Source organism: Alexandromys fortis, unplaced genomic scaffold (assembly GCF_014885135.2).
Source record: "Alexandromys fortis isolate MF-2015 unplaced genomic scaffold, M_Fortis_MF-2015_v1.1 scaffold_81, whole genome shotgun sequence".
NCBI lineage: Eukaryota > Metazoa > Chordata > Mammalia > Rodentia > Cricetidae > Alexandromys > Alexandromys fortis.
This window is the reverse complement of record NW_026067960.1, coordinates 8,212,807-8,237,298: the sequence shown is the minus strand read 5'-3', so window position 1 is coordinate 8,237,298 and position 24,492 is coordinate 8,212,807. Positions and strand designations below refer to the sequence as shown.

The window sequence follows — 24,492 nt, the reverse complement described above, 5'->3', positions numbered from 1 at the left end:
TTTCCAGTGAGTAGCTTTATTTATTGTACAGACGGTGCAGTGTAGTTCCTTCAATAAATACTGGGAGTCAGATGTTCCGTTTGCAATAGAAGGCAGGTGAAACAGACATCGAGTTCCTCACCTTCATCACTGTAGCCAGTGCTCATCTGAAGGTTAGCAGGTTGCTTTATTGGTACTCTGTCATAGGCTTTATATAAATGTTATGTAAACAAGTCTCTTGAGTGTTTTTATCTCATGGAATTGTACAAAAAACAAAACAAAACCTCTTAGGTACACCATCCCTTCCAGATGCTTGGTTTTAAGTCCCCATCCCTAGGGCCTGTGCCTGAGGTATGCTGTCACAGATGAATGGGTTGCCATTAATCCTGCAGATGCTCTTGGGGGTCCAGGCAGCAGGCCGGGAAGGACTAGCTGACTGTAGCTAGCCGTACTGTCCATTTCTAGTAACCATATGACTGCTGCCTGCTGGAGTGCGTTTTCAGTCAGTTCCTAAAGTTGTTGTTTATGAACTCCGAGGACCTGACTTTTCCCCACCCCCTCCTAACACAGCTCCTTGGCAGGCTGAGGTGTCACAAATCCCTGGGGTTCCCTGAGCACCAACAGCTCCAGGAAGGCCAGGATCACCAGGAAGGCCAGGCTCGCCATGAGCACCATCTTGACCATCTTTGCTGACGCCAGGCACACCTTGAGGCCCTAGAAACCAGGAGAGTGCAGTTAGAGGCCATGAGAACTCCAAAGCAGCAGCCACTCACAATCGACTTGGAAGAGTATCTACTGGCTTACTTCTGAACCCTTCAAAAGGTCAGAGATGGGACACTTGGGCAAAGTCTAGAAGAACAGAGGCAAGGACTGGTGGCTGGGCAGGAGGTGGGCAGATACAGCCGAGGCCAGGCTAGCCACAGATAATCTCGTGTCCTGAAGACATGATGCACGTGGTCTCAGGAGGGCTTGTAGGGTGTATGTCAAGAACATATTTGGAGGGGCTGGAGAGATGGCTCAGAGGTTAAGAACATGTCCTGAGTTCAATTCCCAGCACTCACATGGTGGCTCACAACAGTCTATAACTATAGTCTTGGGAAATGATGCCTTTTTTCTGGTGTGAAGGTACACATGCAGACAAAAGCACCTCCATACATAAAATAAATCTTAAAAAAGAAAAAAGCATATTTGGGGTTGGCAGGCAGCCTAGGAGGAAGTTGGGGAGCTTTAACTAGAGGTGGTAGACCATAGCCATTTGCCAACATGATATGACCCAAATGTGAGGGCACAGCTGGGAGTGGCAGCTGAGAGCTAATACTTAAGACCACGTAGGAGGAACGGTAGCCTGGGGTTGCCAACAGGCTAGTCAGGACAGCAATTAAACAGTCAGGACAAGGGTCCCACGAAGAGAAGGGAGGTTGTCCCTCAGGGAGGAGGGTAAGGAGCCTTCTGAGGTGGGGGCACCCTATAAGGGAGAGGGGTTGTGCCTCGTAGAGGAGGCAGGGAGGGTCACCCAAGCGCAGGTCTGGTAGAGGAACCCAGAGTGGATACACAGTTGTAGATGAAATTCCTCAGGGGGCCTGCAGATGGATGAATTCATCCTCCTACCTCAGCCGCCTCCACGCTGAGACCACAAGTGTATGCCACCACACCTAGCCCCCAGCATTCAGTTTTTGTACATTAAGACACTGGAGCATGACAGTCAGCATGACTCAGCAGGTAGAAGTATTTGCCTATAAGCTGGTAACTTGAAATTAATGCCCAGAACTCATGTAAAAGTCGAGGAGAATGGACTCTGGTATCTACGTGTGTGTTGTGGTACGTGTTTATGCATGCATATATGTGCATACAGATGCACACAGGCACATGCACTCACACAAAGTAAAAAGAAAATCAATGCATATGTGGTCAGTAAGAGATGATTTTCTGGAATAGACATATATTTGGTAAGAAAGAAGTTAACCAAACCTACTTAGATACAGAAAATTATTCATTATTGATTATTCATTATTTCTATATACTAAAGAGATTATAAAAGCAGTCACTAGCCAGGTCCTTAATGCTTTGCCTTTGAAAAACATTTCTAGTCCTCCCCTCCCCCCCAGACCTGTGAAATGACAGCGGCCTACCTTGGGGCCCCTGGTCCCCAGCAGGCCCATCCAGCCCTGTGCCTGTTGAACCCTTGTCTCCTCTGTCACCCTGGCTTCCTGCAGTGAGGAAAAGACACAGGCATGTTAGAACAGCTTCCTATCCACAGTGATGGCCTTTTCCACCGTGTTTCCACAGAGCTTGCTGCTTTTAAGCACTTCCTGAAGTGAGGTTGCTCACCAAGGTGCAGCTTAGGGGAAGTCTGATCAGGGAAGCACACCTGCATCCCCAGCACATCAGCTGACACTATCCTTCCCTCCAAATCACTAGTGGAATTTAGTTTTGTTTGAAACGTTTGTGTTATTGTGTGTTCCTGTTTTCAATATCAGTTTTGGTCCACGGTTTATCAATGGACACTTTGTTTTCATTTTATTTTAAATGAAACAAGGTTTTAGTCTGTGATCCAGGTCTGAAACTCACTGTGCAGCCCATACTGACTTCCAGCTCACAGTGATCCTCCTGCTTCAGGGCTGGGAAGACATCTGGTGTTCAAGTGTTAAAATATCACCTAAGTGTTCCTCAAATCTTTCATCTCTGTTTTGGTCTGGTCATGGTCACACAGGGCTGGGGCAACAGTGCCATAGTAAATCACTTACCCAGCATGCACAGGGCCCATTAGCACCTCAGGAACAACAAAAGGCAAACAGCCTCCAGGGACACAGATACAGCACTGGTTGTATCTTGCTTGATTCTAGGACCAGACACCCATGCAGGTGTGATTATGGTGCAGGTTTAAAGCTGTTGCTGCTTGCTGGACTATTTTATACTACAGCAGTTAGAGTGGTGCTGTGGTTGCAGTCGCTAGTGACCTGGAAGGGCTTTAATGCCTTGGGACACCCACTGGTTCCATATGATGAACCTCAACAGAGGGCTCAGCAGTGTTTTCAGGGAGGGAAGAACAGGTACAGCAGTGACCATGGCCTGAGCTTGGTGTCTGTGAGGGCCTAATCAGGTATGTACATTCTCTACAGTGGGCTCATGGATCTGGTGCACACCTAGGATTGAAGGTGCCCAGTGCCTCACACAGAGTGGGCAGTGTGACATGTTCACTTTCAAATAGAAAACAGGTTTGTGTGGCCGTCCCAGCAGGCTTCCTGGGACCTGTGTGTCTCAGTCATGGCCTTTAATGTCCAACTGTTTTACTCAGATCATCTATACAGGCACATAATGCTCTAAATTTTATTTTCGGTCTAGAAGGAATTCAGATCTCTATTTGGAGGAAATCCTATGTGCTTTTAAAGATGGCAGTCACATGACACCAGATGGCATAGACTGCCTGAGAAGGCCACACTCTGGAGGCATGGCCAAGAAAACAGTCACTTGAAGTTGATTGGACAGACACTGTACCGAGACAAGATGAGTTCTCCATGCTTGCTCTCCAGTGTTGGAGTTCCTCAATCTCCAAGAGTTTGAAAACAGGTAAAAATGATATGCAAATTACACCGAGTCCATCCACCTACCAAAGTTTTAAGCATAACCTTGGAGATGACGAGGGGCCCACACTTATTTCCCATACAGATTATTTTCTTAAACTTCTTTTGGGGCCCATCAAAGTCCCAGCAAAATTCTTCAAAGACCTCGAAAGAACGGTACTCAGCTTCATTTGGAAAAGCAAAAAACTCAGGATGGCCAAAACAATCCTGGGCAATAAAAGAACTTCTGGAGGCATCATAATCCCTGGCTTCAAACTCTACTACAGAGCTGCAGTACTGAAAGCAGCCTGGTACTGGCATAAAAACAGACAGGAGGACAAATGGAACTGACTAGAAGACCCGGCTATCAATCCACACATCTTCGAACACCTGACCTTTGATAAAGAAGCAAAAAATATCAAATGGAAAAAAGAAAGCATATTTAACAAGTGGTGCTGGCATAACTGGATATCAACATGTAGAAGAATGAAAATAGACCCATATCTATTACCATGCACAAAACTCAAGTCCAAATGGATCAATGACCTCAACATAAAGCCAGCCACACTGAACCTTATAGAAGAGAAAGTGGGAAGTACACTTGAACGCATTGGCACAGGGAACCACTTCCTAAATAGAACCCCAGCAGCACACATACTGAGAGAAACAATAAATGGGACTTCCTGAAACTGAAAAGCTTCTGGAAAGCAAAGGACACAGTCAACAAGATAAAATGACAGCCTACAGAATGGGAAAAGATCTTCACTAACCCCACATCAGACAGAGGTCTGATCTCTAAAATATACAAAGAACTCAAGAAATTGGACACCAAAAGATCACCTAATCCAATTTAAAAAAATGGAGTACAGACCTAAACAGAGAACTCTCAACAGACAAATCTAAAATGGCTGAAAGACACTTAAGGAAATGTTCAACATCCTTAGTCATCAGAGAAATGCAAATCAAAAGAACTCTGAGAAATCTTACACCTGTAAAAAACGGCCAAAATCAAAAGCATTGATGACAACTTATGCTGGAGAGGTTGTGGGATAAAGGGAACACTCCTGCATTGCTGGTGGGAATGCAAGCTGGTACAAGCCCTTTGGATGTCAGTGTGGCGCTTTCTCAGAAAATTAGGAAACAACCTTCCTCAAGACTCAAGCATACCACTTTAGGGTATATATCCAAAGGATGCTCAATTGTGCCACAAGGACATGTGTTCAACTATGTTCATAGCAGCATTGTTTGTCATAGCCAGAACCTGGAAACAACCTAAATGCCCCTTGACCAAAGAATGGATAAGGAAAATATGGTACATTTACACAATGGAGTACTACACAGCAGAAAAAAATAACGACAGCTTGAATTTTGCAGGAAAATGGATAGAACTAGAAAACATTATTTTGAGTGAGGTGACCCAGACACAGAAAGACAATTATCACATGTACTCACTCATAGGTGGTTTTTAAACATAAAGCAAAGAAAGCCAGCCTACAAACCACAATCCCAGAGAACTTAGGCAACAATGAGGACACTAGGAGAGACTTACATAGATATAATTTACATGGAAAGTAGAAAGTAGAAAAAGACAAGATCTCCTGAGTAAATTGGGAGCATGGGGACCTTGGGGGAGGATTGAAGGAGGCAAGGGAGAGGCAGGGAGGGGAGCAGAGAAAAAATGCAGAGCTCAATAAATATCAATTAAAAAAAAAAAACTTCTTTTGGGAAGCAGGAAGCTATTGACCAATCAGTCAGAACCAGGTGGAATCAGGCTTCAAATTTGTCACCAGGGTGAGGTGAGGCTTGAGAGGTCTTCATTTTAAAATACACAAATCCCAAAGGGTTTTGGGGAAGGCTGGTGTCCATCGGTCAGGTCAGTGTGTCATCACAACCCCCAGTTCGCCTCTGGTGCCCCAGCTTTCTTCAAGATGTCTACAGTGTGTGCTACAGCTGTGACACCGGCGGACAAGCAGAGACTGGCCTGTCTCTTCCTTTCAAAGGGTCCCTGATTCATATCATCTTAAATACAGTGAGTGAGTTTTTTTTTTAACTTCTGCAACTGACATTGTTATGTCCTGCCAGTCAGTCTTCATTAAAGTCTGAACCCGTGAGTGGAAATGGATTCCTATTATTTATTGCTCACATCTCCAACACATTTTGTCCTGGTGGTGTCTGAGAAAAATATCACATTTCAGATTACTGTGCTTCCCACAGAATAGTAAGAAATTATCTGTGGTGGCCTCAAAAGCACAAAGGCCCAGCCCTCTCAGAGTCTCCCTGAATGGGTCCTGGTGTCTTCTTAGCATTTCTAGGTGAGCCATGTAGACAGTAGAACTGGGGAGCACCAGGCCAGCATAAGTGTGCGTTGCTCTCGGGTGTCACAACCGTGAGACCAATCAAGGGCAGAAATGGCAGTCTCTCATTCAGGTGACAGTGGACGTCTCCCTGGACCCCAGGAGAGAGACATCGAAGCATGGGAGGTCAGGGCTGTGCTGTTCAGTGCTGTAGGAAGCTGGGGTTTCCTCAAGTGGCTGAGGCAGGGCCATGTCTTGCTCTACTTACCTCTAGGTCCAGGATCTCCCAGCTCCCCAGTGGGACCCCGGTATCCAGGGGGACCCCGAGCACCAGGGTGGCCGATGGATCCTGGAGGGCCTGGGGGCCCTGGGGGGCCAGCTGGACCAGGCCTGCCGATGGAGCCTGGTGCTAATGGCTTCCTCAGGTGTGCAGCCAACTGTGCGATTTGCTCTTTCGGAAAACAGAGTACCAAGTAAGTACTTGAGAGAGGATTATCAAAATATCTTCACGAGAGCCCCTTTCTCCCGGAACACCTCACATGCTGGGATGAGAAGCTCAAAGCCAGTCAGGGAAGGAAGCGTACCTCCCAGCCAAAGGGCACAGTGGTTTGTTTCTTCCTTGTAATTGTTTTTTGGTTCTTGCTTTTAAGACAGGGTTTCTCTGTATTCCCCTGTCTGTCTTGGAACTCTCTTAGACCAGGCTGGCCTTGAGCTCAGAGATCTGCCTGCCTCTGCCTCCCCAGTGCTGGGATTAAAGGTGTGCGCCACCACCACCACCACCCAACTTCTTCCTTGTAACTGTTGCTCTCAATAGTTAGTTGGGGCTTTTCTGAGTACCCTACGTCGTGTTAAGCCCTGGGAAGTGGGTAGCCCTCCCTGAGGTGGGAGGACAGCGGCCAAGGGCAGAAGCTGTGAGGGGTGGAGGAAGCACAGGAGACTCACCACTGATCATCCCCCCACAGAGCTCCCTGATGTGCTGTTCGCTGGCTTCCTTGCCCTGAAATTCACCCAGGTTATCAGCAGGTGGGGCAGTGCACCAGTAGCCCTGACATACCCAACACCTCACCCCCAAAATAACTGATAGTTCACAAAGAACATGATCTAAACACAGCACAAGTCCAACACCCATAACACAAGAGAAAGGAAAAGCCACAAACCGGAACTCCGGGCTTTCCTGTGATGCCTGGGACACCCTGCAGGCCTTGGAGGCCCAGTGGACCTGGGGGACCAGGTACGCCCTGGACTCCACTGGTGCCATTGGGGCCCTGGATACCTTTAGGGCCCAGTTCCCCTCGGCTGCCAGACTGCAGAAAAACAAGAGGAAGGGGGTCAGAGTGAGCCCTCCTTGGGAAGGCCTGAACCTCAGGAGCAAGTGGCCACCAGATCTCAGATGTAGGCAGTACCTTACAGGCAACTACCTACCCGGAGGTGGATGGGAGCCTGTGGGCTCCTTGGATTCGTTGTTGAAGTATCTGCCAGGTACTCACCTCTCCTTTTTGTCCGACAGGGCCACTGGGACCCTGTAAAGAGGAAGTGTATGCTTTAACTGTGGGGTATCTGGGAGTGGCTCTAAAAACTGACCTAATCATGGTCAGTGGAGAACAGTACTCAAACTAACACTCAGGCCCCCCACACATGAACACACCGGCACTACGTCCCCTTCGCCTACCGATGCTACTTTAACACCTCTTTTCCCTGACATTTGATTTTAGTGGCTGCGTGGTATCTGCTTAGTCTGGCTTGCTTCCTCCATCTCTTTACTACAGTCTTAAAAATGCTGAGCGGGCCATCTCCTCCCTGGAACGCTGGGCCTTTCCCTAGCTGGGGCCTCAGAAACGACTGACTGGGCCCATCTATTGACTCTGCTCACAGCTGTGAACTGACTGTCCACAGCTGAAGCAGGGAAGGACAGAGGGTGAGGTCCCCACCTGGCTCACCACGCAGAGGTTTCTAGCTGCCGGGGGCTCTGCGTACCACTCCATCAGTTTAAGAGTGATCAGGTGGGGCTGATTCTAAGGCTCTGTCAAGAATTTGCCAAAACAAAGTACAATCAACTGGGACTGTTTGTAAAGGCATAAGAGGTTCACAGTGACCAGTGACTGTGACCTGAAGGCAGGATCCCCGGATCTAGGCTTTCTGTGTCTCACTTGGACCACAAGGAAAGACGTCACTTCAGAGCTGAAATCCCTGACCACCTTGAAGCCAGAAAGGCCTTTCCATTTGAGTTCCAAGGCAGTTCTATTCCTGGTGCCTCCAGGAGAGCTGTGAGTGACTTGGTCAAAGCTGGTTCAAGTTCCAGCTATCACAGTGGGGTTTTCTCACTTAGACCTTAGCAGTGGCTGATTCTGGCAAGGGTGACTTTCCTAGGCAGAATGTAACAAGGCCCCTGGAGAGTCCTGACCTCTCTGGCTGTGCCTGGACCCCTACCCCCACCACATATACTCTAATGGGATGGCAAGGCCTGGCTATTCTGACCTCTTCAGATACCTCATCCACAGGACAGTTCCCACCCAAACTGATCAGGTGGCTCTTAGGTGGCAGTAAGGGGTTCAGACATACTCACCAGCTCTCCTTTGTCCCCTGGAAGGCCATCAGAACCTGCAATGCCCTGAGGACGACACACTAAAGTTACTCTTGGCTCCTCCCCACCTGAAGCCACTGATCCTAAGACTGAGGCTGGAGTCCAGGCCGGGATCGAAGGAGCTCCCAAAGCAACAAAGAGAGGCTTCCTGCTAGGTAGCACTTCCAGGGTGTTGTATGGAGAAGCCCTGGATCACCCAGAGAAGAGGAAGCAGTTGCTGCAAGGATGGATTGCAGCAGCCACCACAGCCTGTCCTCTGAGCTGTTTCAGGGAGGAAAAGGGCTTCAGAGAAGCCACACAGCTCTAGCCTGCTTTTGCAACACAAGTCTTAGAGCCCAGACTTCACTTCTCTTCACCCCTTTTAAAAAGTCAGTTTCCTTAATCAAAGGTAACTTTTTTTCCCCACCTAGGGTTCTATAGTGATCATCTAGACAACTACTTGTACCCAGTAAAGCAGCTGACTTTGTCCCTTCTCATGCCCAGGGCTGTGCTAAGCAGGGATGGAGAGAAAAAGAACTCAAGGAGCATTTCAAGGGTTTAGAAAGTGAATCCACAGCCAGATGGCTTAGGTCTGCTGCTCACCTGGTCTCCTTTAGGGCCTGCGGCACCTCCTGGACCCTGGGCAGAGAGAAGGTTCTAGATTAGAGGACCCCTGGGGATGCCTACAGGGTGTCACTGCCCTGCAGAGCAGAGGCAGGAATCTCACCTAGAGTAGGCATAAAAATTTATCCTCAGGCAGGGGGCTCAGAACCAGACCCCAGCCCCAGCTGCCAAGCCCAAGTCCACAGGTAACAGCAGCACACAGACCCCCATGCCTCACAGGTCCTTCAAGGGCCAGTTTTCTCAGGATAGCCACTGCCTGTCACTCCCAGTAAACAGCGAATCCTTTAAATCAGCTATTAATGCCTGTGACTTGTACAGGTATTCTCTCACCACAGCGATTTGCTTAAATGGTGGAGTATGTGCTTAGTGGGCAAAAAGCATGAGGCTTCCTCAAGATCTAAAGGTAAAGACTGGAACAATGGCTCAGCTGTTAAGAGCACTGGCTGCTCTTGTAGGAAGCCTGGGTTTAGTCCCCAGAACCACAGGTACAGGTAGCTCTGTAGCATGGAAGTTTCTGTCCTGCCTGGTCCCGCAGCTGTTCACTCCCAAAGAAGCATACAGAGGCTTATATTAATTATAAACTGGCCTACTAGCTCAGGCTTATTATTAACTGGCTCTTACAACTAAATTAACCCATAATTCTTGTCTGTGTGTAGCCACTTGGCTTGGTACCTTTTCTCAGTGCAGCATTCTCATCTTGCTTTCTGAGTCTAGCTGGTGACTGTGTTTCTGCTTTTCCTCTTCCCAGAATTTTCTTAGTCTGGTTGCCCCGCCTATACTTCCTGCCTGGTGACTGGCCAATCAGTGTCTTATTAAACTAATATGAGTGACAAATCTTTATAGTGTTCAAAGCACCATCCCACAGCACAGCTCCAGGGAATCAGACACCCACCTCTGATCTCCTTGGGCTCCTGCACTCACACAATACACATATGTGGGCAGACACCCATACACATAAAATAAAAATAAAACTTTTTTAAAAGGAGAATTCAAACATGAAAGGCAAGAGCTATCCAAGGAAGAGGAAGTCAGAAAGATGCACCCCAACCTCCCAGGACTGGGCAGGCATTAGCACTGCTATCACTTAGCATCAGCTTCGGGTCCTTGGAGTTGCTGGCAAGCTCCCTAAGCCCTGGAATTTCCTGTCTGGATGTTAACAAAGCACCTCTTGTGCCTGCTGTGTGGTGGTGGTTTCTGTGACTCCCTGTGTCTGTAGAGGTGCCCGGGAACCTCCAATGCCTGAATATATACATACTCAGAGTGCTTGGCTCTGCCCAGTAGGGACCAAGAAAGCAATCATATTGCTCCTAAGGACTTGGTGTATGGCCCCAGCCCAGACTCCTAACCTCCTCCCAGGAGATCCCAGTCCTTACCTACTAACCAATGAGGACCTGAGTAAGACACAACTCCCCTGGGCCCTGACCCTGTAGAACACTGAGGTTACTCACTGGCTGCCTTTAGAACCAGCAGCACAGAGTCTTAGAAAGTTACATGTGTCAAACACTGGGGTCATTCAGGTCTCTGCTCATACCCAACAGCCTGGGACCTAGAGTCACAAGTCGCCGCCTCTACCCTTGCCCCAATTATTAGTTCTTCTAAGCCTGCATGTGAAGCTTGCAACAGAGCGGTGAGTGTTCTAGATCCCCTCTTGCCCAAGAAGAACACCAAAAGAATGAGCAATAAAAGGACGAGGGGCACCTCTTCACAGACTTGATGGTACTGTCCCTGCCACCCGTGTGGAAGGGGTAGAGACTGGTTAGAGCAGGGAGGCACAAGACAAAGACACTTACCCGGTCACCCACATCTCCCCGTAGGCCTTGAGGGCCTGGAAGGCCAGGGTCTCCTACGTTGCCCTTCTGGCCCTGTGGATTGGATAACAGCCCAGCTGGTCAGCACCTGTTAGAACCCAGTCAGGATCCCACCTCCGCCCAGTCAACCAGGGCTCACTGCCCTGGCTCAAACCCTTACTCCAGCTTTACCCACCTGGAAGCCACGCACGCCAGGGGCCCCAGGAGGACCTTGTGGGCCAAGGGCTCCCTAAAAGATCAAGTATAATGGATATTGTGAGGTCCATGGAGGCCCTAGCAGCCTTTGCAGCCCTGAAAACCAAGCTATGCCTCCCTAGGGTGTTGTGTGGACAGCGAATGAGTCTTGAGCCATGTCACTGAGTTATGAGGTTTGAAGGGCACAAGCACAGCTGCCTTCTGGGGCAATCAAGTGTGGGCAGCAGATCTCAGGCTTGTACACAGTTTCTACCCAAATTGTCAGGCTGGCTCAGTGTTAGGTACCAATGCCCTGTGCCTTCCACAGGGCCCAAGAGAAGGTCGAGTCCACAGGTTACAGTACAAGGCTTGGGAATTTCCATCTAAACTTGCCAGGATCTCAGCTGCACTGTGGCTTGAAGAATCTGAGGCTAAACCAGGAACGCACCATTTTTCCAAAGGGTGAGGGATAAAGAAAGAGTGCCTCCTCTCCAACCGTTCTCAGCTTTCATGGACTTGGGCATTTATATATCCAAACGCTACCCTACCCCTTCTTGCCCATAAACTATGTCTCTCTGTGCCCGTCACTCACCACTGAGCCCCTGTGACCAGCCTCACCACGCTCCCCTGGAACACCAACATCTCCCTGCCAGGAAAGAAAAGGTTAGGGCAGGATCCTTTGACATGTGTGAGAAGAGACAAGACCCCTGTGTCCACATGGAGAGAGGAGCAGAGTCCCCAGGTACGTATAGAAAAATGGCAGAGTTCCTGTGTACACGTGGAAGGAAGGACAGGTCCCCAGCGTGCACAGACAAGGCAGAAACTCCATATACACAGGGGCCTTGTGTACACATGGTGGAAAGAGCAAGGTCCCCTGCACAAACGTAGAGGGGGCGTGGTTTCACTGTGCACACACCGAAGGGGTAGAATTCTTGTGTCAACATAGGGAGAGGGAGAGGAGGGGAGGAGAGAGGGCATGGTCCTCCTATGTACACAGGGAAGGGCTCTGGATACTCACGGGGATTCCTGGCTCTCCAGAGGGGCCAGCTTCACCCAGCTCCCCAGCTCTACCCTGTAGAAGTGAGGAGTCAGAGAATGCTATGTCCCCTCCCTCCATCACCACCGGAGCACTGCCTGCTGTTCCTCCCTTCTCTGGGGAAAGGAGCCACTCACCGGTTCTCCCTTCTCGCCTTTGGACCCAGCTCGGCCAGGGAGCCCCTGCAGGACAGAGATCAGGGTCAGGCTCAGGGTTGAAGTTAAGGTAACAGTCTAGGTCAAGGCTGGAGTTTGGATCTGGGATAGGGATAGCTCTAGGGATAGGGTCAGAGCCAAGACTGCTGAGCCCAGGGAGGGCATGCGTGCAGAGAATGTTTGGGCAGTGTGCACAGGCCAGACAAAGTGCCCCCAAGGGTAAAGTCTGATGCAGAGCCCCTGCCGGCACTCCCAGGCAGGGTCCACAAGGCTGGCCCCACAATATCCAGGATGAATACAGGCTTGTTTGCACTTGTCCCCCACACAAGAGTACAGATAAGCTCAAGTGGTCCCTGTCCTCCTGCACCAGCGTTGTGCCAGAGCCTCACAGGAGCTAATCCCAGAACAGCTAAGCTCCCCAGCTTGGGCACTCACCGGCAGCCCATTGGGGCCCTTCTCTCCTGGGGCACCGTTGCGACCAGCCTCTCCCTGCAAAGATAGTGAGTGGGGTATGAGAGAAAACGATAATGATGCCCAGGCCTGGGGAAGCTGACCTCCTCTCCCACCTCCTCCCAGCAAGCATCCCACCAGGCACCAACCTTCTCGCCATCAAGCCCTGGCACGCCATCCTGGCCATCCTTGCCTGGCATGCCCTAAGGACAGATGACAGGGTTAGGCACTTCAGACAGAACCACCTTGTCCCATGGAGAAACCCCTTCTTTACCCTCTAAACTAAAAATGTCTCTCGAGCCCCCAAGAGTGGCTTTGTTTTCCTGGCTAGGTGGCTATAGGCTATCCTCAGAGACCTTGCAAGGGAGTGGGTAGACGGTGTGCCCAGAGCCCTCAACATACATGTTTACTGGCCCTAGTCTACCATCCTTCCTTCTTAGTGTCAGGTAAGCCTGACCCTAGACTACCACCTTCTGTAGGGCTATTGCAGCTGCAGAACTACAGGCTGGAGCAAGAGGAAGACGTGGGCTGTTGTGGGGAGGTGTTTCAGGCTGCTGGGAGCTGTGAGGTGTTGCTGAAGGTTTCTGGGAGCTGTTGGGGCTACTGGAAATGTTGGGAGGTCTTCTGGAGAGGTTACAGGTGTCTAGGGCTGCTAGAGTAGTGATGTGGGAGTCCCCTCCCCTCTGTGTGCTGTGATTACCATTAGTGAATAGAGAAACTGCCTTGGCCTGTTGATAGGACAGAACTTAGGTAGGCAGGGAAGACAGAACTGAATGCTGGGAGAAAGAAGAGCGGAACCAGGGAGAAAAGTCATGGATCCACTGCCAGAGACAGGCGTGCTGAAACTTTCCTGGTAGGCCACGACCTCGTGGTGATGCACGGATTAATGGAGATGGGTTAAACCAAGATGTAAGAGTTAGCCAATAAGAAGCTAGAGCTAATGGGCCAAGCAATGATTTAATGAATACAGTTTCTGTGTGATTATTTTGGGGCTGAGTGGCCGGGACAAACAAGCAGCTCCCTTCTCCTGCAGAGTAGTTGGTGGGTGCTAGAGCTGTTGGGGATGGTTAGGTGCTGCTGTGGGTCTCTGGGAGCTTCTGGGGCTGCTGGGAATTGCCGAAGCACAGCAGTTTAAATGGCAAGGAGGTCCTGCGTGGCAGGTTAGTCTACATACAGTACAGGTACTCTTCACCTGTGAGGCCGGGCCCTGTGTATGGAAGGGACTGTGGAAAGAGAACCTGAGAGGAGTCGCAACATTAGGGCAGTTTATGTGGCCATGACACCATCCTGATGCCATGAATACCTGAGGTACTCACTGGTTCTCCGCCCGGTCCGGCCACTCCAGGGATTCCTTTGGGACCAGGCCTGCCCTAAAGGAAACATGGGATAGAAACAGCTGAAGTTGGGACCCTGAGGAACATCCTATCCTGCCTCACGATGTCCCCAGAGGCTCAGCCACACACGCCAGCTTTCAGGACATCAGATAGAATACGCTTCCACTGGCAAGTGCCATGGCTCATCCCAGTCACTGTAGAGAGGCTCCATTACCAGGGCTTCTGGAGACAAGGGGTACCCTTAGAATTTGGAGGTCTTAGGTGGGGAAGAAGAGGTTTGGAGGCTTCCAGAGGCCAATGTGTGCTGACAGCCCCTTCTGTTCAGGCAAAGCCTGGGTCTCCCCATAGCTCCTGTCCACAGGCCTCACTACAGAGTCTCCTTCTGTAGCTGGGCAGTCTGAGATTAGTAAAGTGGAGGGAGGAAGCTACCTGCCTAGCTCCTAGGCTGGACTGGAGCCAGGATCTGAGTTCAGTGGTCCATGCCCCAGCCTCTGTCCAGAGCTTCTCACCACCAGCTGCTCTGGAGTCTCCCATAGGGGGCAGGAGGAGGGCTAGGACCCTTCATGTCTACGTTTCTAGCATCACACCCCTTTTCAGAAGAGGGTCTAGCATGAGGAGCCCCCGTGCTCCTGGCAGGGGCTCTCTAAGTGTCCTCCACCCCCAACTCTAGTTAGGAACTAGATTGGGCTCTTTCGCAGACAGGTCCAAAGAACCAAGCTCCTTCTCACTTACCAGGTCACCTTTAGGGCCTCGGAACCCTTCTGGACCCCTTTCGCCTCTGTCACCCTATAAAAAGGGGGTAGGGCCAGTGTTAGCAACACAGAGAAGGCTAAGAAGCTGTCAATAGCGGCTGAGCCCCTTCCAGGTTTTGCCTGGTTTAGGCCTCTAGACCTAGGCAGAGGCTGCCTGCTGCTGCAGAAGGTCCCATGGGACAGCGACACACCCCCATCCCTAGCTCACAGCCAGACGGTGAAGGAGGCAGATCTCCCACGAAGGTCGGATGCCCCATGCTCCAGCTGTGCAGGCACTCAGGCATGCCACATGCTACTTCTCACATGTCCTGGACCTCACAGATACACCCACCCCTTGGTATGTCCTGGATGCCCCATGTATCCTGGGACGGGGCTCTGGGAAACCCAGTGGACAGAGGGTAGCATTTGAGTGAATTAGTAGCAGGATGGTGGGGTCGAGAGTCAAATGGTCTGGGCTGGTGTGAGGTCAACCTTCAAGCCCAGACAGATACATACCACTTTCCCAGGTGCTCCTGGGATCCCAGGGGGGCCCCGGAACCCAATGGGACCCTGTTAGAAGAGAGAAGGCATTTGCAGTCCTTCCACAGAAACATACACCCAGAGGGAAGCTCCAACCCAGCCTCAAGTTGCCAGCCAGGAAGAGCCTGAGATCCTGGAGGTTAGGCTCTTTCATCTTGAACCCTAGTAGAGTCGGGATAGGACAACCCCAGCCACTCAACTACCAGGACTGACCTCAGCTGAGCCACAGCCCTTCATGGAGCCAGCAGCACTTACCCGGTCCCCAGGTGGCCCAAGTGGCCCTGGAAGTCCTTGTAATCCTCGTGGGCCCTGAGAGAACAGAACCAGAGCTACAGGGGCCAGATGGCACACCTACCCCAACAGTCACCATAGGCCTGGCCTCTGAGTCCCGCAAGGCCTTGGTGTCTCTCACCAAGCAACACTAGCCTTGGTGTCAGCCTGGATAGGACCTCTCTCAAGAGCTGGTTTAACAGTCCCTGGAGTCTAAACTGACTTCCCTTGGAGACCATCAAAGGGGCTTCCACCTCACCACCCTGCTCCCTTCCTAGCCTCACCTGCAGCCCCACGGTGCCTGGGATGCCAGGAGGCCCAGGGGGGCCGGGATTACCCTACAACAGAGAAAACAGTAGTCAGCTAGTTCACCCCAGTTCTTCTAGCATCTTTGATTGTCCACTGGTCCTCTCCCATGAGTCTGAGCCATGAGGGGCACCACTCCTCCTTCACAGCTGAGCCACGGATATTGAGTGAAGTGGGGGGCGGTGCTTGCTTACAGCTGGAAATAGGCCACATAAGTCATGGTGGCCTCAACACCCCCTGGGAAGGACCAGGGGTCTGTGATCAAGCAAAGTCCCCAGACCTTCTTAGGCGTCTCCCTCCTGGTCAAGTGAGGGAAGTGCCCACTGCACACCCAGCAGTCTGCACACTGCACCCAGCAGTCTGCACACTGCACCCAGCTGTCTGCCCACTGCACACCCAGCTGTCTGCACACTGCACACCCAGCTGTCTGCACACTGCACACCCAGCTGTCTGCACACTGCACACCCAGCAGTCTGCACACTGCACACCCAGCAGTCTGCCCACTGCACACCCAGCTGTCTGCCCACTGCACACCCAGCTGTCTGCACACTGCAAACCCAACTGTCTGCCCACTGCACACCCAGCTGTCTGCCCACTGCACACCCAACTGTCTGCCCACTGCACACCCAGCTGTCTGCACACTGCACACCCAGCAGTCTGCACACTGCACACCCAGCAGTCTGCACACTGCACACCCAGCTGTCTGCACACTGCACACCCAACTGTCTGCCCACTGCACACCCAGCATTCTGCCCACTGCACACCCAGCATTCTGCCCACTGCACACCCAGCAGTCTGCACACTGCACACCCAGCTGTCTGTAGTCAGCCACTCCGGCCACCAGAAGAGCATCTCAGGTCTCTTCCCAGCATGCAGTAAGAATAGGCAGGGGCCTTCTAGGACAGTGGCTACTGCGTCAGAGTGGCAGAAGCTCCTATAAACACTTTAGGCCCAGAGCCAAGTACTCTCAGGGACTCTCAGCACACCAGGAGTTTCTTTGTGAGGTCAGATAGGGAAGGATTTGTTTATGTGAAAGGACTCTGTTCCAGGCCACCCAGTTCTGACTAGTCAGGCCCCACCGAGGATATACCAGCTTCCCAAAGGTTCCAGCACCTTCCCCTTCGCTTTTCAGGACCACAAGCCACCAACTCAACTCCCCTCCTCTTCCTCCTATGGCTGCCACCTCTAGGTCAGTAAACCTGTGTGGACAGCATCTTACCTTCTCACCGTCTTTGCCAACTTCTCCTTGTTCCCCTTTGTAGCCAGTAGGCCCCTGAAAACAAGCATGGAAGTCACCGTCCCTAGACCCGTGGATGCCCCCGATCTGCCTATGCAGAACCAAGGACTATATGGCCAGTCAGGCGTGAGATTCAGAATCCAAGGCCAGAACCAGACAGGGAAACTGAGGCCCGGGAGGGTTTGTGACTATGCTTCCCAGGACCCCCAAGGAGTAGGGTTAGGATTAGCCCTCGCTCATCTCTCTCTTTGCCTCTTCTGACCTCTCAGACCAGGCCCAGCCTGGTCACCCCAGCTTCCAGTGTGTCATTTGGGTAGAGAAGACAGGATGAGCTGATGAGTATATTCCCCCCACAACAAGGCTGAGACTAGGCTCAGACTTCCTAAAACCCCAAACTCCACAGCATGAGGGGACCCAATGGCCTCTGTCAGTGGAGAAGTGTGCTCTGCCTACAGCTTCCCACTCACCTTGAACCCTGGCATTCCTGGGGGTCCAGGAGGGCCTGGAGGGCAGATGGCAGGACACTGTTGAAAAACAGAAGGGTTAGACCCAAGACAACTGGGGCAGGACACCAGTGGCAGGGGGTGGGGGAGCTGAAAAGGACCTTTTCAGTGAGGGGGACCGTGGACGAGCCTCAACAGGGCCCCATTCAGTGCTGGGCATGAGGTGTGGTGAGTGAGTGTGGAGGGCTGGAGGGCAGCCAGTCACCTTCCCTCACTCCCTACAGACAGACTCTCGGATTCAAAGCAGCTATTTACATCCTGGCTGTAGGCTCCACAAAGGGGCCTTCATGTGACCAGGGATGCTGCGTGAACCCAACCAGTAGCACCACCGCTCTGGTTTGACAGCAAATCCTGCGCCAGATACCAAGACACTGTTGGAGTTTTCTAGCTCACTTCACGCTGAACTGGCCAGGGCAAGCCTGGGTATACAGTGGTACTGACTTCCAGCCCATCTCAGAGGCTCAACACTGTCCTCATCTAGAAGAACCCTCCTTTCCCCTTCTAGGGGATGCTGAGTGAGGGCGAAGAACAGAGGGCAGGTGACCATCAGGGTCAAGCGAAACTGCATCGGATGAGGATGAAACCAGACACAAACCACCTCCTAGGGACTAGAAACGCCCTGCAGCCGACGAGTCCTGTTAGCTCCCCAGGGCAGTGGCTACTTACCACATATAACTGAGAGGAGCTGAGAGGACGCAGAGCTGCCACCCGATGGAACTGTATTGCCTAGCTGTCACCTCCCCGTGACTATTAGCTTTGTGGGGGACCACACAGGTGCAGATGGTAAGCAGAGAAGATGAGGCCAGGCTTGTGCCTGGAGCCATCGGCAGAGAGTCCCCAGGGAACTCTCTCTGGGGCTTTACTGATAGGGAGGGAAGCAGGTCCCTTTCTGGATAGGAAAGCTGTCTTGGAACCCCGCCCCCTAGCAGTGGCTTCCAGCAAGGCTCCTCCTCCAAAGCAGAACCATCCCTCACAACCCCCATAGTTACCCCAAAGCTTACTTGAAGATCAGTAGCACCTTCAGGGAGGACTCCAGGGTTTCCCTTGAACATACAAAGAAGCAGTCGGTGTCCATCCACCCCCCACCCACTCTGTCTCCCCAGTGCGATGCACTGCTGACCCCGCTGCAGAGTAGGTGACAACAGAAACCATCTCTCCTTGGGGCAAGGTGACCTTGAATGCTGTACAGCCCACCTCTCACTTGCTTCTGGGGAGTGGCACAGACCCTGGGCAGGGATGAAGGTGGGGTCCAGCCTAGTTAGTCTAGGCTACCTGACAGAGACACACCCCTCCTCAGTACTTACAGGAGGTCCAGGAGGTCCTGGGGGACCAGGCAGGCCTGGGAGTCCCGAGGGTCCCTGCAGAGGATTCATGGCTCAGAGCAGAGCCTGCCCCACTGAGGGCACCAGCTTCACCCAAAGTAGAGGATACTACAGCTCCCCCCCTTTTTTTAAAAAAAAGATTTATTGATTTATTTATTATGTATACAACATTTTGCCTGCATATATGCCTGCACGCCGGAAGAGGGCACCAGATCTCATTATAGATAGTTGTGAGCCACCATATGGCTGCTGGGAATTGAACTCAGGACCTCTGGAAGAGCAGCCAGTGCTCTTAACTGCTGAGCCATCTCTCCAGCCCCGTCCCCCCACCCGTATTTTTTTTAAAAGATTTTATTTATTTATTATGTATACAGTGTTCTGCCTGCATGTATCCCTGCAGGCCAGAAGAGGGCACCAGATCTCATTACAGATGGTTGTGAGCCACCATGTGGTTGGTGGGAATTGAACTCAGGACCTCTGGAAGAGCAGGCAGTGCTCTTAACCATTGAACCAACTCTCCAGCCCAAGCTCCCTTTATCCTCCGTGGATGAAGCCTGTGTTGGTATCCATCTGTCTGTTTGCAGCCCTGAGTCATGGGTGCCTCTCTGCCTGATCTTCAGCCAGTGCCCACCAAGTATGGGGGGCGGGGGCGGGGGCGGGGAAGGTAACAGAGAGGAGAGAGTGTACAGGAAAAATGGAGGGACAGGGTGAAGGTAAGTAGGGGTAACAGGGAGCCTCTGGTTAAGTGTGGGCACTAAGGCTATATGCATTCATGCAGTAGTTACACAGGGAGCAGTCACTCACCGGGGGACCTCGCAGACCAGCTCCACCTGGGAGGCCACTCACTCCTGCCTCTCCCTGGAGGAGGTAAAGAAGAGAGAGATGGGCAGCCTGTGACCCTGATGGAGGGAATCCCACCAGGGCTGTATGCCCTTTGAAAGACCAGGAAGTGTGAAGTGGTCAGGTCGCGCCCTAAGAAGACCACTGTGCCGAGATCTGGGATATCCCAAGGTGGGCTTCAGCAAGGGCTGCTCTGGGAACTTACATTCTTGGGAGGGGCTAAGGGGGCAATGAATACTCACAGGAGGTCCAGGGAGGCCTTTGCCCTGCAAAGCCAAGAATGCACATGTTGGCCCTGCCACCCCCAAGGCAATTTTGAGGTCTAGAGAGAGGGAGGTACCTGATTTGGGAGAACCACACCCACTAACGCAGAGGCCATAGCCTAGATAAAGCCCAGGGGAGGCTGCAAGAGACCCCCAAAGATGCCACCTCACAATGACTATATACAGAGGGGTTGGTACTTACCCCAAGTCCTGGTGGCCCTGGGGGTCCCAGACTTCCCTGAAGAGGAAAATAGGGGTCTGAATACACAGGGAAGAAACTCTGGCCTTTGTTTGCAGACCCATTTTCCCCTCTCTGGAGCCTAAGTCATAACTCTCACGAGGTGGGGAGCAGGGAGGGAAACCTGCATAGAAAGAAGGGTTCTGCTGTCCTAGAACCCGGGTGAGTGTGGAGGAAAAGCACGGCCAAGAAAGTTGCTAGTGGGTGGGCAGAACCAACAGGAGGGTAAGACACAAAGACAGGTGTGAGCCACAGTTAGTCCCCTGGACTGTCTTCTGGGAAGCTGAACCAACACTAGATTGCAAAGCTGCTGAGATCACGAGCTGGGCAGAGAGGGTCTAAAAAGACTGGTTTGTCAAGAGTGGGGTACACTCTGTTCCTCACGTTGCAGTCAAAGTGCTCCCCCAGACAGCCTGGCACCAGCCCACCCCCGCTGACCCGCAGTCGCAGCCTAGGTGGCCACTAGCTTTCATTCAGGTACCCACACATCTGAGTACCCTATGCTAGCTATGGGCGCGTGTCCCACCCACACCTCCAGTTCTCTGAGCTCTGTGCCCATGGCTCCCTCTCCCGAGGTGAAGAACTTGTGAACGGATCTGCCCTCAGAAGCACCGGGAAAAGAGAGCCAATTTGCTAGTAAATGGGGGATTCGGTGAAGGCGGTCAGACTCAGGGGATGTGTAGCGGCTCCTCTTGGGCTGATTCACCCAGGGTCCTGGCGTCCAGAGACACTGAGAGGAGGGACATCTGGGGCTCATCCACACCTGTGCCCCCAACACTACACCAGCTCTCCCTGCCAGGGTCTGAATGCCATGATGACTCTAACCAGGGGCTGTGGGGTTGCTGGAGACGGGGAGCTAGGGGCTGTCCACTCGGCATCCTCCCCTGAAGTGGAGTTAACGGGATAGGGCCGGGCCAGTGCAGTCACGGACGTCCTCCGCAGAACCTTCATCCTGATGGCCCTTGAGGACCATCTGGGAACCTTACCTCTGGGCTGCAGCCATTGGAACTCAAACACTTACCCGTTCTCCAGGGGCACCTTTGGGTCCTGGGGGTCCATCCCTCCCGGTCAGGCCCTGGAGAGGTAGGGAGGGGGTGGGCTCAAGAAACCACCAAATGAGAAGCACATGCCATGCCCAGGAAGAGTGAGCCACAGACACTTTTTATTTTTTAAAGATATGATTTCTGTGTATCCCTGGCGGTCCCAGAACTCACTCTGTAGACCAGGTTGACCATGAACTCACAGAGATCCACCTGCCTTTGCCTCTGGAGTGCTGGATTCTTAACTATGAATCCAGAAGGCAGAGACCACTTTTAATGGTCCCCGGTGCACATGATGCACCCAGGGCGTGAGGAGGGCGTGGGGCCAGTACTGCTACCAAATCCCAAGATGACAAAACAAATAGGTCCAGCAGCCCAGCTCTCAGATCCTGCTTGGCTAGTCCCAGAGCCAGGGCCTTGAGTACACCACTATCCATCAAGACGTCAGGGGGGCTTGGAGGAACACCCGTGCGGCCAACACGGAGCAAGAAGCCTGACAATGGGCGCTTGTTCTTGGATCAGTAAGACCTGATGCGACTTCCAGTCACTGGGAGCTGGGTCTGTCCAAGCCAGGAGCTGGCAGCTTCTGGGATGAAGGCCAGGGACCCCTATTGGGAACTACTGCAACTTCTGTCAGGACAAGGTTTCCTGCTTGAATAAGCCCAGCTGCAGAACAGCAAGGAAAGCCTGACCCTTGTTTGGGCTGTGACAGGGGTGAGGTGAGGTAGGGATGCAGTAGGGGGTAACACTCACATCCACACCAGGCAGTCCTGGCAGTCCTGCCTCTCCTGGCTTCCCCGGCTTCCCTGAGGTCCCTTTGGGCCCCTGGTAGGAGGAAAGGACAGAGTTATGCAGGAAGTACCTGGCTCTAAGCTCTAGCCTCCATCAAGGAAGTCAAGTCCTCTCTGTGTCAGCTGCTGCCCAGCCACGGCGATGGGCTCCTCGCTCTGCTGCTCCACTGGGCCCTGGGAGGTTGCCCCACTCCCATAGCATCTACTGAATATTCACCGACTGGATCCAGCCTCCCCAGCAAAAGACCAGCAGGTCACCATATAGGAACGCCAATGGGCTCAGAATCTTCAACCTACCCAGACACAGTGGAGAGAGACCTATGGGGCTGTACTATCTCCTTTCCCTGGTTTATCTGGACACTGGCACAAAGAAAGCTTCCAGCCAGACCCAGCACAGAGTCCCCTATGCTCCCCCCCCCACACACACTGCCAGGCTCTGCTCTCAGGTCTCTCCTGGGGCAACACAGGCTTATAGCAATGAGGGCAGGGCATCAATGCCCTTCTGTTTTCTGTGTTCATCTCTTCCTCGCAAACTGGAAAAGCCTCCCTTTTCCAACCAGGGACACTTACTGGAGGGCCAGGCAGACCTGGGGGGCCAGCTTCTCCCTGCAAAAATAAAAAAAAAAAACACCACATGTAACTCCCAAGAATAGAAAACCCACCTAGATAGAGCTGGGCCATTCTCCAATCCAGTATTGGAAGCTGGACCCCTGGAGACATTATGGGGAGGGGATCCCCAGACCCTCTCGTTTATATCTGGAGGACTCTCCTCTGCAGGCAGGCAAGGATGGGATGAGCTAGAAACAGGCTCAGCCACACAGCATTTGAGAATCACTTGGGAGGAAACACTCCACAGGGCTCCTCTGCACTGACCTAACGGCCTTAGAGATAAGGCAGCTAAGCGTCTTTGACTCCATCTGTCTGGGAGGTAGCAGTTCCTCCCCCATTTTCCAGTGTCCCCGGGAGCCTCATCGCCTGTGGATACCTACTAGGGTGGCTGAATCTTTCAACTGAGACTTTATGACTATTTTAAGTAGGAGCCTTAAAGCCTGGATGCTCAGCTACAACAGAGGGGGTTCAGAGGGTACGGTCCTAGGCAACCCAGGTCCAACATGGCGGGCCAGGAAGGGTGTGAGGGAGCCCATGGTCATTTTGGTTGAGCTAGATACTGGGACTCTTGGGGATACTGAGAAAAGCTCAGGGCACTCGTAGTGAAGCTTCCTATACCCCTCTATGGCGTCCCCAGGAGAATAACATGGCTGTCCTTCCTGGAGAAGACCCTATGAGAAGCTTTTCATGCCAGATGATGGGAGGATGTGGGGTGGACGATTTCAGTTGTCTCCCCAAACTGTTTGGGCGGTAACTGGAACCATCTCGGAGCCTAAGCTGGCTCCCAGCCCCATCCAAGACTAGCTCTATTCTCAGTCCCAATAACAACCCCAGGTCCCCCAGAGTAAACCCTAGAATACGGGAGCACATGCACCGTAGGGCCCATACTTTTAGCCAAGGGCCACCCTGCTATCGGTACCCCAGGATCTACCCCAAAGACAAATGAGGTCTTTTTAGCTCCACTAGGGGTACCCTGTATCACCCTAGCTCTTAGAGGAGGGGCTTGCATTTGTGTTCACAAGGCCATGAGTCTCAGGGCACCTTCCCCATTCCTCTCCCAACTCACATCGATGCCATCCTTGCCGGGCTTCCCAGGAGGCCCTTGTGGACCAGGGGGGCCTCGAGGTCCCACTTTCTGAAATTAAGATAAGTTATTAGGTAGCCCTCCTTTCCACCATGTCAGCCTCCCCCTCCCCGCCCCCCGTCTCATCTTCCCCAGCCCAAGTAATTCTGGGGCCTGTGACAGTGGCCCTTGACCTCCATTCCTGCCCGCTAGAAAATCCCAAAGTCTCCAAAGTCGCCTGGCGCGGAGGTACAGTTTATCCCCGCTAGCTCCGAGTGGCTGCGGGCCCGCAGAGAGTCTCCAGGAACAAAGGCAACATTGTCCTGAGCTAGGTGGTAGCGCCGGCAGCAGCCTGACCCGGTTGGGCGAAGACAGTGGGAGTCCAGGTTCATGGTCCTCTTGTTCTAATGTCCAGGAGGCTCAGCTGCATCTCTAGAAGTCGCTCGCAAGAGCGAGGCGGCGAGGAGGCTGCCAGAGATATCCTCGAAGGTCCGCGGCAGCGGAATTCAGGGTTTGGCCCAGGAGGCTCGAGCTGGCCCAGGTAATGACGTTCGACGTACAGCCCTATCCCCGACCCGGTCGGCACCCGTGGGCTCGCGCTCACCTGCGCGGAGGGGGCCGTCAGAAGCTGCCCCAACAGCAGCAGGGCTAGGACGGGAGCTCCGGTCATGGCTGGCTGGCGGGCGCTCTGAGCGGCTGGCGCCAGGCAGCAGGGTGGGGAGAGGGGCTGGGGGCGGTGCGAGGCCGAGCGCCCCGCCCTGCCCC

At 52.5% G+C, this 24,492-nt stretch overlaps 1 protein-coding gene across 1 annotated transcript; it reads right to left on the bottom strand.

The window, feature by feature from the left end:
• Col9a3 (collagen type IX alpha 3 chain) lies at nt 1-24,399 on the bottom strand. The gene is made up of 32 exons (XM_050152953.1): nt 24,332-24,399; nt 23,731-23,799; nt 22,626-22,661; nt 22,018-22,089; nt 21,246-21,299; nt 20,189-20,224; nt 19,966-19,989; nt 19,688-19,741; nt 18,866-18,919; nt 18,563-18,604; nt 17,526-17,582; nt 17,041-17,094; nt 15,800-15,853; nt 15,501-15,554; nt 15,222-15,275; nt 14,707-14,760; nt 13,957-14,010; nt 12,790-12,843; nt 12,626-12,679; nt 12,173-12,217; nt 12,018-12,071; nt 11,592-11,645; nt 11,001-11,054; nt 10,808-10,879; nt 8,997-9,032; nt 8,397-8,441; nt 7,321-7,353; nt 6,991-7,137; nt 6,776-6,830; nt 6,102-6,284; nt 2,109-2,186; nt 1-693 (listed from the first exon to the last, which is right to left on the bottom strand). Exons 1-32 carry the CDS (start codon nt 24,395-24,397, stop codon nt 503-505), a joined length of 2,043 nt encoding a protein of 680 aa, XP_050008910.1. The 5' UTR covers nt 24,398-24,399; the 3' UTR covers nt 1-502.
• Nucleotides 24,400-24,492: the final 93 nt, after the last annotated feature.

Coding starts and splice junctions, on each gene's coding strand:
- Col9a3 (XM_050152953.1), bottom strand. CDS start 24,397: ATGACCGGAGCTCCCGTCCTAGCCCTGCTGCTGTTGGGGCAGCTTCTG. Junction 18,920..19,687: donor CTGGTCTGCGAGGTCCCCCG/GTGAGTGACTGC, acceptor AATCCTCTGCAG/GGACCCTCGGGACTCCCAGG. Junction 11,646..12,017: donor CTGGAGAGCCAGGAATCCCC/GTGAGTATCCAG, acceptor CTTTCCTGGCAG/GGAGATGTTGGTGTTCCAGG.